We start from the raw sequence: 13,745 nt of genomic DNA on the forward strand, positions 1-13,745 counted from the left end.
GTATATTAATTTGTGTCCTGCAACTCTACTGTATTAGTTTATTGTTTCTACTAGTTTTTCAGTGGAGTCATTGGGGTTTTCTATATACAGGATAATATCATCTATAAAAAGTGAAGCTTTTATTTCTTTCTCTTGTGTAATTGTTCTGGCTAGAACTTTCAGCACTACATTGAATAAGAGTGGAGAGTGGGCAGCCTTGTCTTGTTCCTGATTTTAGAAAAAAAGTTTTCAGCTTTTTGCCATTTAATATGATGTAAGCTGATGGTTTGTCATAAATGGCCTTTAATATGTTGAGATATTTTCCTTCTATATCCATTTTGTTGAGTGTTTTTTTTGTTTTGTTTTGTTTTGTTTGTATTTTTCTGAAGCTGGAAACGGGGAGAGACAGTTAGACAGACTCCCGCATGCGCCCGACCGGGATCCACCCAGCACGCTCACCAGGGGCAACGCTCTGCCCACCAGGGGTGACGCTCTGCCCAACAGGGGGTGATGCTCTGCCCCTCCGGGGTGTCGCTCTGCCGCGACCAGAGCCACTCTAGCGCCTGGGGCAGAGGCCAAGGAGCCATCCCCAGCGCCCAGGCCATCTTTGCTCCAATGGAGCCTTGGCTGCGGGAGGGGAAGAGAGAGACAGAGAGGAAGGAGAGGGGGTGGAGAAGCAAATGGGCGCTTCTCCTATGTGCCCTGGCCGGGAATCGAACCCGGGTCCCCCACACGCCAGGCCGACGCTCTACCACTGAGCCAACCGGCCAGGGCCTTGTTGAGTGTTTTAAACATAAAATGATGTTGGATAATGCCTTTCCTGCATCTATTGATAGGATCATATGGTTTTTGTTTTTTGTTTTGTTGATATGGTGTATTACATTAACTGTTTTATGTATGTTGAACCATCCTTGTGATTCAGGGATAAATCCCACTTGATCATGATGAATTATTTTTTTAATGTGTTGTATTCAATTTGCTAGTATTTTGTTTAGGATTTTAGCATCTGTATTCATTAGAGATATTGGTCTGTAGTTTTCTTTTATGTTGTCCTTGCCAGGTTTTGGCATGAGGGTTATGTTGGCCTCATAAAATGTGTTTGGAAGTATTGCCTCTTCTTCAATTTTTTGGAAGACTTTGAGTAGAACAGGAACCCAATCTTTGAATGTTTGATAGAATTCACTAGTATAGCCGTCTGGCCCTTGACTTTTATTTTTTGAGGGGTTTTTGATAGTTGTTTCTATTTCCTCCCTGCTTATGGATCTGTTTAGGCTTTCTACTTCTTCATGACTCAATCTAGGAAGATTGTATTGTTTTAGAAATGTATCCATTTCCTCTAGTTTATTAAATTTGGTGGCATATAGTTTTTCATAGTATTCTATGATAATTCTTTGTATGTCTATAATATCTGTGGTGATTTCTCCTTTCATTTTGGATTTTGTTTATATGAGTCCTTTTTCTTTTTTCCTTAGTGCTCTTTAAATAGAACCAGCTCTTTGTTTTATTGATTTTTTTCTATAGTTTTTCTGTTCTCTATTTCATTTATTTCTGCTTTGATTTTTATTATTTCCTTTCTTCTGCTGGTTTTGGGTTGCCTTTGTTCTTCTTTTTCTAGTTCCTTAAGATGTGATGTTAAGTTGTTTACTTGGGCGCTCTCTTGTTTGTTTATATAGGCCTGTAGTGATATGAACTTCCCTCTTATAACTACTTTTGCTGCATCCCAGAGATTCTGATATGTTGTATTGTCATTTTTGTTTGTCTGTATATATCTTTTGATCTCTGCTTTTATTTCTTCTTTGACCCACTCATTTTTTAGATGTTGTTTAATGTCCACATTTTTGTGGGTTTGTTTACTTCTTTTTTGCAATTGAATTCTAGTTTCAAAGCTTTAGGGTCAGAGAATATGCTCGGTATAATTTCAATCTCTCTGAATTGTTGATGTTATTTTTGTGACCCAACATATGGTCAATTTTTGAGAATGTTCCATGTACACTGGAGAAAAATGTATACTCTGGCATTTTGTGATGAAATGTTCTGAAGATGTCTATCATAGCCAATTGTTCTAGTGTTTCATTTAAGGCCAATCCTTCTTTATTGATTTTCTGTTTGGATGAACGATCTAGAGCCATCAGCGGTGTACTGAGGTCTACAAGTATGATTGTATTTTTGTCGGCTTTTATTTTTAGATCAGTTAGTAGATGTCTTATATACTTTGGTGCTCCTTGGTTTGGTGCATATATATTAAGAAGTGTTATGTCTTCTTGAATCAATGTCCCCTTTATTATTATGAAATGACCATTCTTTTCTTTGATTACTTTTGCTGTCTTGTAGTCAGCATCGTTAGATATGAATATGGCTACACCTGCTTTTCTTTGGATGTTCTTTGCTTTGAGAATCTTTTTCCAACCTTTCACTTTGAATTTGTTTTTATCCTTGTAGCTTAGATGTGTTTTTTTTTATAGAGAGAGTCAGAGAGAGGGATAGATAGGGACAGAGAGACAGGAGCGGAGAGAGATGAGAAGCATCAATCATTAGTTTTTCGTTTCGACACCTTAGTTGTTCATTGATTGCTTTCTCATATGTGCCTGACTGTGGGACTACAGTAGACCAAGTAATCCCTGCTCGAGCCAGTGACCTTGGGTCCAAGCTGGTAAGCTTTGCTCAAACCAGATGAGCCCGCGCTCAAGCTGGCGACCTCAAGGTCTCGAACCTGGGTCCTCTGCCTCCCATTCCAATGCTTTATCCACTGTGCCATCGCCTAGTCAGGCTAGATATGTTTCTTGAATGCAACATAGAGTTGGATTTTCTTTATTGATCCATTCTGCTACTCTGTGCCTTTTTATTGGTGAGTTCAATCCATTTATATTTAATGTAATTATTGACACTTGAGAGTTTCCTATTGCCATTTTACATATTGCTTTCTGATAGCTCTGTATCTTGTTTGGTTCTGCTCTTTTGTTTTTCTGTCATTTGTTTTTGTTTGGTTGTATTCCATACTTCTTTCCTCTGTTTCTTCTTTTTTTAAGCCATGTGTTTCTATAGTGTATTTTTCAAGGGTGGTTACTATTAGGTAATAAAAAGAATATATATCTTATTAATTGTAGTACATTATCTCATGAGTGCTTCTGAATTCCATCTTCCTTTGCTACTGTTAATTTTTGCCCTCTCCCCTTTTTTGTCTTTGTTGTCACAGATTAATCTTGTTTTTATTTTGATCTTGTTGCACTTTTATTTGTGATTTTGTATTGTTTTGTTCTTTGTATGTGGTCAGATAATCCCCTTTAGTATTTCTTAAGAGTGGTTTTTCCAGTGATAAATTCTCTCATCTTTTCTATATCTATGAATGTTTTTATTTCCCCTTTGTATTTGAAGGACAGCTTTGATAGTATTCTCGGCTGGAAGTTCCTATCTTTCATTACTTTAAATATTGGGGTCCACCCTCTTCTGGCTTGTACAGTTTCTGCTGAGAAATCTGATGATAGTCTAATGGGCCTTCCTTTATATGTTATATTCTTCTTTTCCCTGGCTGCTTGACGATTTTTTGTCATTGGTTTGTTATAATTTCATTACGATGTTCCTTGGAGTAAGTCTGTTTGGGTTAAGGTAACTCGGTGTTCTGTTTGCTTCTTGGATTCAAGGCTTTAATTCTTTCCACAGGCTTGGGAAGTTCTCATCTATTATTTGTTTGAATATGTTCTCCATTCCATTTTCTCTCTCTTCTTCTGATATACCCATTATTCTTATGTTGCTCTTTCTGAAGGAGTCGGACAATTCCTGTAGGGCTTTCTCATTCTTTTTTGAACCCATGAGTCTCTCTCCTCTTGTCTCTGTAGTATCTCTAGTTGTCTGTCTTGTATGTCACTAATTCTCTCCTCTATCTGGCCTCTTCTACTAGCTAAGCTTGCTACCATGTTTTTCAGTTCATGTATTGAGTTTTTCATCTCTGTTTGGTTCCTTTTTGTAGTTTTAACTTCCTTGGTGATGTATTCTTTTTGTTCATTAAATTGTTTTTTGAGCTTTCTAAATTGCCTTTCCATGCTTTCTTGTATTTCCCTGAGTATTTTTAGGTCTTCAATTTTGAATTCTGTCATTTAACTCTAATGTTTCCAAGCAATTGAAAATTTTTTGAAGAGATTTTTCATCATCTATCTAGCTACCTCTCTGTCTTTTGTATCCATGATATTTGATTTCTTTTTTATTAATGGCATTTGAGAGTGGTATTGTTATCCCTAATAAGAGAAAATTAAAAAAATAAAAGTTGAAATGATACAGTGGAAAAAATGAAAATTCTATAATGAGAAGTGGAACAAAAACTGCAGAGAACAAGGAGCAGGAACTGAGGAAAAATGACAAAAGAGATAAAAAATGAAGTATAAAAGATGCAAAATGCCACAAAGAAAAATATGAAACCAAAATATAATAATTTATTGATAAATGATAATCAAATGAGAGAAAAAGAAAAAGAAAAACAAAACAAAACAAAAAAGCCCCCAAAACAAAAACAAGGATAATGTAAAGATTTTTGAAGTGAAACTCTCATAAAATAATAGGAATGAAAAATGTAACAACTATGAATAATGAAGTTCAAAAGGAAAAAGAAAGAATAAAAAGGAAAGAAGATAAAATTACCAAAATGAAAAGAAAAAAGAGTTATGAAAATGTAATTTTTTTCCTGGTTTTGAGAGGTAGCTTCTTCCTTTTTTCAGCAGGTGGCGCTGTACCACAGGTTTTGCTCCTGGGGGGCTCTGAAGCAGAGATTTGCTGTTGTGTCACTGTGGTAATGACATAAGCTGGGTCTCGGTCCCGTTTGGTAGGCGGGGCTTGTTAGGGCTTGGAGGCTCTGACAATGGGAGTCTCAGTTTTCCAGGTGTCTCTTCCCATGTCTCTACCATCTGAGCTAGCAGCCTGGGGACTTGGCTGTAAGGTTTGACCCAACCACTGTTTTCAGAGCAAGAGGCTCTAAGAGCGGCCAGGTCCTTCGTCCAGTACTGCTCAAAGTACAGTTCTGGGTAAGGCTGTACCAGCAAAAGCAGGCAGGACTGGGAGCCAACTATAGCTCTAGTGCCTTCCTAAGGGCTGGTGGACAGGTCTAGCACATCTCACCCTTCTGCAGGCTGGGTGCCGATTGCTGATCAAGCGCCTAAGGGTCCCCAGGTATGTCTAGTTTGCCTCAGCACTCCACAGGTCTAATCTCCACAGGCTCCTACCTTGTGCACTGTTTGGTAGTCTGCAGCAAGCCATGTATGTGCCCAGCCCCCATGACTTCAGCAGTGTACACAGAGGTCTGCACCCACCCACTAAGGTGCACAGCGCCTGTGATCTCAGTCAGAGCTGGGAATGCAGGAATGCACTTTTGAAGCCTGTTATCAGCCCCGCAGAGGTGCCCTACTTGGGCAGTCCTAGGCCCAGGGATCCTAGCCCTTGTGCACTTTCCGTGCTGATGGTCATGGAGCTGGGAATGCACAAACAGCCCACACAGATGTCTATTGCTGATAATCTCAGGCTAAACTCTCCAGCCCAGGAGCACGTACGCTTATGCATGTCCACGTCTGTGGTGCCTGGTGGAGCCACTGGCACACTGCCCGTGATCATGGAGCCAGGAGCGCACAAAGCTGCTGGCGCCAGCACTGGCTCCTGCAGGCACCCCGCACCAGTAACATTTGTTGGAGTGTGCAGCCCGTGCACGCCCCTCGTCCATGATCTCAGGCAGAGCTGGTATATTCTCTCCTCTGCTTGATCATCCACCCTCACCCAGCTCCTTCCCTCTGCCTCAGACCCTCTGCTTTGCTCAGCTTCAGACAAAAGCGCCCTTCCTCAGATCAGTGAGAAAAGTAAAATACCCCGTACTCCATCTTATTTCCTTCAGAGGAAATTATATATTCAGACCTTTTTGCCCAATCATACCTTTGTCTGGTGTGTGTATATTTCAGGTGCTCCTGAGACTTTTTCTCTGTCTTTAATTGTTGAACTTGTTGAAATTTCAAGGGAAGATATTGGGAGCACCCCTCACGGCGCCATTTCTCTGACGTCACTCTGAAGTACCATTTTCAACACATCACTAAATCATACTTTCTTTCTCAAGGATCTTCAGTGATCTCCTATTGCCTCTCAAATGAAATTCAAATTTCTTGGACTGGCATTCAAGGCATCCATCACCTCACAGTCAGTTTTTGTTGCTGGAACACCTGCAGGTACCTCCCACTTCAATTATGCTACCTAATCCACACAGATAAGAAAGATTACCCTCCCCTCCATTTTGTACATGAGAATCAGAGAGGTTAAGTGACATGTCCAAAGCTGCAGAGTTCCAAGGCACCACTGAGACTAAGCCTGTTATCTAATTTGCAGACCAGGTTTTTCCCACCTCTGCTTCATCTAATCTTCCATCACCATCCAGTGTGACTTCAAGAAAGGAGGACCTCATTCCATTAAGAAAAATTAGTCTTCAACCTAAAATGATAGAATGAGGTCTGATTTTTGTAGAATACCACTAGCTCTCCTAACAATACCTGTGCCTTTAGTATCCTCAGCTGCACAGAATGATCATATTTGTTTCATGTGTGCATGCTGTGTCTTCATCAAAGTCTAACACTTCTGTCAGGCAGAAGCCAGGTTTGTTTCTTTGTGTCCCTTGCAGTGTCTGCAATAGGCTATGGAGGCAGACCACTATGGCTCTGCTCCTAAGAATAACTCACAATGGGCTGTCACTCAAATTGAATCAGTTATTCCTCAGAACAACCTCACAGATTAGGCAGCCCACGGATATCTGCCATTTTGGGGATGGGGCAATTGTGGCCAAAGAAGCTCAACCACGAAGACTTAAGTGGCAATGAAGGGGGGGGGGGCTGAAACTCAGGGCTTGGGACCCTTGTCCCTGGCATACTACTGGCGTGGTCTACTTCCTGAGCCATCCATCAGGGTTTCTGCCCAGAGTTTTGTTTGCTTGCTGGCTGCTGTATATCCTCAGCCACTACTATCCTCCCTGATTAATATCCGCTCTGACCTGCATAACCCTCTACCCACCCATGTGGCCCCTGCTTCATGGTACCCTCCATCATGCTCATGTCATGTCCCCCATGGACACCTAGATGAATAACTTGCTTCACATGTCTGCTGCTCTTTAAGAACAATCCAGGCAAACATTTTTCTAAATGTGCTTTTAGTTCATACAGTCCATGAGAAAGGTCAGTTAAGTTTGGGAAATGTACAATGGAAAATACAGTTTACATGAGCAATATTATGGGCTGAGTGAAGACCTAGAGGAACTAGATGGGTTAAAACTACTTAATACTGGCCCTCCTCAAATTCCTGTGCCCACTGTCTGGGCAGGTATGTATGTGGGTATAGATGTGCTAGCCACGGGAAAGGCGTTGTCCCCTGCAAAGTGCTGACATGTAAGGATGTACCAGGCCAGAGAAAAACATGGAACTCAAGTGAAAAAAACTAGACTGAGAACACTCAGCAAACAACAGGCCATAGAGAGGGGCCTGCATGATGAAAACAGTGTTTGCAGTGGCTTGTCTACGCCAGCCTACAGGTGAGACAGTATACTACTGCAAGCCACTTAAAATGCAGTGGCTGTCTACAAGCACAGCCATGAAACGCAGCTGAGCTCCATAGGTTTCTGCTGCTGGCACATTGAGGGAGAGAATGCAGGCTCCTTGAATCATCAGGAGGGCCTCCTTCTACCCCCCCCCCCCCCATCAGGATGCTGCCAGGAGAGGAAGAGAGAATCAGAATCATTTTGCTTCTAGGCAGCAGAAACCAGTCTGCATGTGGAACGTGAGGTCTAGCTGCACAGAGCTCCCTTGTCACATGGGGTTCAGGGACACACATCTCCCTGCTCTCTATAAGGTGACTTGGGCTGGCTCAGTAGAGTGAAACAGGGACACTGTGCAGGGTCAGCCCCATTATGCTACTTCCCTTATTTGCAATTTTCATTCTGCAAATTCCCTTTATTTCTGAAAAGGTCAGGCATCTGTATCAATCTTGGGAAAAATGTTAAAAGAAACCTAAATTTTATTCCAACTAAGACATTCCTTAGTATGGGTGGCTAATACTGCAGTTGCCACTTCTGCATTCTCTCTGCGTACAGAAGCAAGAGATTGGAGACTATATGCAGCCTCAGGCAACTTACACTTTCAGGCTGATTTTGTAGAGCTCTCTCTCCATAGCTACGGGCTTCTCATAGCTGCTGGAGGAAATGACAAGAGCTTCCTTTCATCACCAAGGAGCTCAAGTCTTTGTAATTATCTCAGTGACATTTAGAAAGAACATGCTTAAAGCACCTGATAACTGTACTTCTCTTAGGCTAGGTGTCAGCCTCATTCATGAGTTCTAGATGTCACATTCAGTATGGAAATAAGGCTCAACTGTTCATGAATTTAACCTTTAGAGGCACAGAGAAAAGCCTAGATAGGGAGGTCTTCACAGACACTAACACTTTTTATCCACCTCCACTTCTCGCCTTCCCTTTTGCTAAGACCCTGGAACCCAGTTATTTCTTATAACTAATACTATTATGGAGTTTCTTCACAAATTATTGCATAAAGTTGGCTTGGAAGAAGCCTGTTTAACTCCTCTATTATGCCAGTTCTATGAGGACAGGGACATATCAGCTAATTGCTGTATCCCAGAGTCAAGCAGATGCTTGACAAATACTTGTTGTATGAATACTGAATGAGTGAATAAATGAATGAATCAAATTATAAAGAAGGAATAATAATTTAGTTTCTGGGGAAAGTCGGGGTTATATCAACCTGTGGCTTTTACAGGTTAATGTTGCTAAGAGCCGCCCCATATAAAGAAGGTGAGTTTCATGGAAAGCAGCAAAAAGCACAGGAGACGGCTTGCTTCAGGGTGCGCGCAGAGCCCTGGGAGCAGAGCAGAAGGGCGCCGAAGAAGGAAGGGGCAATATAGGGAAGTATTACTTCCTAGGGTGTCTCAAGGCCCCTGCAGAAGTCTCTGCCTCCTGAGGGGACCCTAGAAGGGGAAAATACTGAGGGAATTTAAGAGCCACTCCATGGGCTTCAGAGAAAACTACAGCTCCTTTCAAGCATCCTAAGAAACAGGTACAAAAGCTGGATGCAGAAGTGACCCCCTGATCATGGGGCTCCCTCTCACTGCTATGGTTTGCATTAAGTGGCTTTGGTTCCATTTCAGAGCCTATTTAGAAATTTTGGCCTCAAGGAGATAAGAGTGAGTTGTTAGGTGAAAAATTCAACCCTGTGTTCCATGGTAATGTCTACTGTTTACACACGCAAGAAGAAACTGTATTTTATTCCTTCTTTAGAAATCAAAGTTCTGTACAAAACCGTGGACTTGAGAAATTTGCTCTCAACCTCTCCCAAGAACCTCCATGCTCTAAAATACTATTTAATTTTCCCCTTTAAAGTAGAAATAGCAATGTTTTTATTGGTTCCTTATAATGTTTTTATATGAGGCATCTAAATCTCTATATAAATACTCATTATAGCTATAAAAGGTTTCATTATTATTTGTTGGGTGATGCTAATTTTTCTTTTTTATATGTTCTCAAAGAAAACACAGTTAAAAAGGTTTTATTAATACTTAAAGCTCTTGTTCTTCTAATCTGTGGTAAAGTACAAAAGGGAAGATCTTGCCATGTCTAAACCATGAAGCTCCTTTCCCCATGACTTGTAGGTGACCCCACTTCCCAAATTGTCCTGGTTGGTCACTGCCTTGCTGACCCTGAGGGAGACCTGATCCACAGGGGTATTTCCAGTCAGTGATATTTGCAGCATATTTGGAAATTTCTAGAAGCTAAGATAGAGATTTCTGGACAATGAAAGATGAGGCTTCTGTGCTCCAAGGCAGCTCTGTAATGAAGAGAACCGTGAGGAGGGACAGAGCTGGGAAAACACTGAGTCTGAACAAACCTGACAGCTGCCAAGGGGTGGTGGCAGCTGGGTTTCTGGCTGCCGCAGCACAAAGGTCCCGGGGGTGTGAGAACCGGGGGTCCCCAGGGGCTCAGGGCCAGCGCGGGCCTCACCTCTGGACTGGAGTAGTGCGCCGGCTTGCTGCCCTCGCTCTCGCTGGAACTGCTCTCGGTCTCTGAGTCGGATCCGGAACTGCTCTCCGAGTCGCTGGATGAACTGCTCCCGCTACTGCTGCTGCCGCTGCTGCTGCCCTTGCTGGAGGGCACCGAGACTCTGCAGCTGGCCTGCTGGACCACGGTGCTGCCAGCCCACAGGTCCCGGGAAGGAAAGGGAAGGAGAGCCAAGTGAGCAAACACTTAACACCACCAGCAAGCTGTCACTCCCCCAGTGGAGAGAGAGGGCACAGCTGCACATCTGTCCACCATCACTTGGCACTTGAAGAGTAATCATCAAGGTCAAAGGCATCCTAATGGTTAAAAAAATATTACATCTATGTAAATAAAATTGGGAGTGAAAGTTGGTGCCCCTTGGTAGTTGGGCATATTATCTGTGTGGCCATTTTAGAAGAGAAGGCAGCGGGATTCCAGAACAGCTGTTGCTATTTTGATGGTGTTTCCAGAATACCTTTTCCAAAGCATCCCCAAATCTAATTATCTACAAAAACGCAAGGAAATCCAAAATGGTTCAAAAATATTTTGTAAACATTGAAAATATGTGTTGGCTTTAATCTGGAATGTGGGCTGCGAGGAAGGGAATAGTGCTCTGCTCTGTGCTGTCACGGCCTTGCAGGAGAGTTCCGCAGACCGAGGGACCAGTGAATTTTTTTTTTTTTTTTTTTTTTTTTTTTTTTTTTTTTTGGTATTTTTCTGAAGTTGGAAACAGGGAGGCAGTCAGATAGACTCCCGCATGTGCCTGACTGGGATCCACCCGGCATGCCCACCAGGGGGTGATGCTTTGCCCATATGGGGCGTCGCTCTGTTGCAACCAGAGCCATTCTAGTGCCTGAGGCAGAGGCCACAGAGCCATCCTCAGTGCCCAGGCCATCTTTGCTCCAGTGGAGCCTTGGCTGTGGGAGGGGAAGAGAGAGACAGAGAGGAAGGAGAGGGGGAGGGTAGAGAAGCAGATTAGCGCTTCTCCTGTGTGCCCTGGCCAGGAATCGAACCCGGGACTCCTGCATGCCAGGCTGACGCTCTACCACTGAGCAAACCGGCCAGGGCCGGAACCAGTGAATTTATGTGGTCCTGCTTTCTGCCTCTTCCCGGTCAGAGTCAAGTGCTGTCACCTTTATAGGAGCCGGCTTGCTGAGTAAACAGTAATTTCCCTTTGAGCCCTTTACGTAAAAAGTGAGTATCCATCACTTACATGTTTTTATACATTCCAGATTTTAAAATGCAACCCTACTAGAGTAGCTGGCTTAAAGCAGTAATATTTCAAATTATAATTTATATTCACATTCATGTTGAACTTTTCCGGGAAGTTATATACTCAGAAAGAATAGGAAAAATAAACATTTTTGAATGGTAATTAATTAACTACAAAAATTCAAATAGCACACACCCACTCAAAGGGCATTTGAGACAAGAAGAAAGTTTTGGTACTCACATAATATTCAACATTTTCAAAGTCTATTTTAATTGAATTCCATGTAAATCTGTTCTTTTGAGGTCGAATTCTAAATCCAGAAATACAGGGATCACTTTTTTTATATGCAGTCAGCAAATATTTGATAGCTGCTTCCTACTATGACCAGTGCTTCAACAGGACTGCACATAAGGGAAGGCCAGGGCCAGGAGCCGGTCAGTGGAGTCTCAAGTGTGATTCAGCCGGGACAAGGTAAAGGACTCCTCTTCCAGCTCTTAAATCCTTGCCAAATGCTCTGCCCAAGGACAGAATCTCATAAATCCTTAGTGTGGGGGCCCTGGGGGTAATTAAGGGGTTAACACTCATTGGAACCTGCTTCCTAGAAGCATGACAAGACAAGAAACTGTCTTGAAGGATGTATCTGAAAATAAAAGCCACGTTTTGAACTGCAGGGTGAGGGGAAAGAGCGGGCTGGAACATAACCTTCCCTGGTCGTTTTCATTTCTCCCACCAATGTCATGGTCCGCAGCTACAGTCTGACAAAGTCTTCAGTGTTAGACAGTGTCCGTCTATGTGTGCCTTGCCTGAGCTGCAGCTTCTGACTTGTGTCTGGTGTTGAGTGAGAAGTCCTGGCTCCTTAGACAGAGGCAGGGAAGGGAAGGTTATGATCAAAGGGCTGTCATATTGCTCTCTTCCCTTATGAACTGAACTTCATCTTTTCTGTTGGTGGAGTTGAGATGGCTGTTATCAACAAAGTCATAAAAACAAAAAAAGATTATTCGACTCTGACCAAACATGAACACCTGGGAACCATGTTAATAATTTGTCAGGGGCCTCCAAAACAAAAAGCTCCAAAACACAAACACCCCCCTCTTCCTAATAAAAGTAAACCAAAATCTGAAAACCCCACCAAAGTGAAGCAACACGTGGAGGAAAGAGATGTGTCTCCCTGCTACACTTTAGATACAGTGGCCGAAGACTGAATTAGGATGAATAAAGAGCATTTGATTGGTTTTACATGATGGCCAAAGGCTTTGATCACAAACCAGTGTACTCCACCTGCTTTAATTCAACAATAGAGAGGGCGTGCACGGGTGCTGTGTGCGCCTGGGCAGGGCACTGTGTTCAAGGCGACAGCAGCAAAGATTGGGGTGCTCCCTGAGGCTGGCGCCACAAAGTGACTCTTGAAAAGCAGCACTCTAATTCCTGGGAAAACAGCCATTACACAGTTGCCATGCCACCTTCCGTGGTCAACTGCTGTCCTACAAGAATGACACACACCAGCCCAAGGAGACAGAATCTCTGATCTGAATTAGATCAGCAGAAAAGCCTTATTCTTCCATGTTTTCCTTCCTTAAATTAGAAAATTCATTTAAAATGACAGTTCTACTAGCATAACTGTTACTTGTTTTTAAAACAGTTGAGAGAGCCAAGAATTTTAGGTTTTCCTTCATGCTTTGCTTTGAGGGCTGTGAGGCTTATGATGCCCCTGGGATCAGTACTGAATATATTTGTGTTTTAGTCATCTGAGTAGAGAACATGTCACCAGAAAGAATCATGTTGGCCTGACCTGTGGTGGTGCAGTGGGATAAAGCGTCGACCTGGAACACTGAGGTCGCCAGTTCGAAACCTTGGGCTTGCCTGGTCAAGGCACATATGGGAGTTGATGCTTCCTGCTCCTCCCCCTTCTCTCTCTCTCTGTCTCTCTCTCTCACTCCTCTCTCTCTAAAAAATCAATAAATAAAATATTTAAAAAAAAAAAAGAATCATGTTAAGGGTAGGAGCCCGAAGAGCTCTGGTGGCCCAGTCTGTGGTCTAGAGAACTACCCCTGACTTGTCTCTGTGCGGTCCTTGGGGCCAATGGTTGTTCTGAGCTCACTGCACAGTGGCCATGCCTCTGCAGGAGCAGCAGCAGCAGGGCGGGGCGGGGAAGACTCAGACACCAGGACAGGGTGGTCATCCCTGCAGACTAGGGCTAATAGAAGGCAGGCTCTTTGAAGACACGGAATCAAGAAGATAGAAAAAGATGTATTGGGAAGGCCTTCCTGAAAGAAGACCAGGCTGCATACATTTAAACTTTCAGTGTGCCAACTCGTTGTCATGTTTACAGACCAAAGATATTTTCATTAACTTAATTAAAATCTTAACTTATTGCTGAAAGAGTAACATAGATCGGTTGACATGATGCTATAACTTTTGACAACTTTTATGAGAGTTCTTGGACCATGTGGCATTCACAGAACATGGTGCCACTGAGTCTGCAACATGGAAACACCAGAGAGATCA

The 13,745-nt window shown here is 42.8% G+C and overlaps 1 protein-coding gene across 7 annotated transcripts in view; it reads right to left on the reverse strand.

The window, feature by feature from the left end:
- AFF3 (ALF transcription elongation factor 3) overlaps positions 1-13,745 on the reverse strand; it is a 729,890-nt gene that overhangs the window by 68,559 nt on the left and 647,586 nt on the right. For all 7 annotated transcript variants that reach the window (XM_066377560.1, XM_066377559.1, XM_066377558.1 and 4 more), the window contains one exon: positions 9,992-10,178. In XM_066377560.1, the coding sequence (XP_066233657.1) occupies positions 9,992-10,178 (187 nt within the window). The remainder of the gene's footprint in view (positions 1-9,991; positions 10,179-13,745) is intronic.

This window comes from Saccopteryx leptura, chromosome 3 (assembly GCF_036850995.1).
Source record: "Saccopteryx leptura isolate mSacLep1 chromosome 3, mSacLep1_pri_phased_curated, whole genome shotgun sequence".
Lineage (NCBI taxonomy): Eukaryota > Metazoa > Chordata > Mammalia > Chiroptera > Emballonuridae > Saccopteryx > Saccopteryx leptura.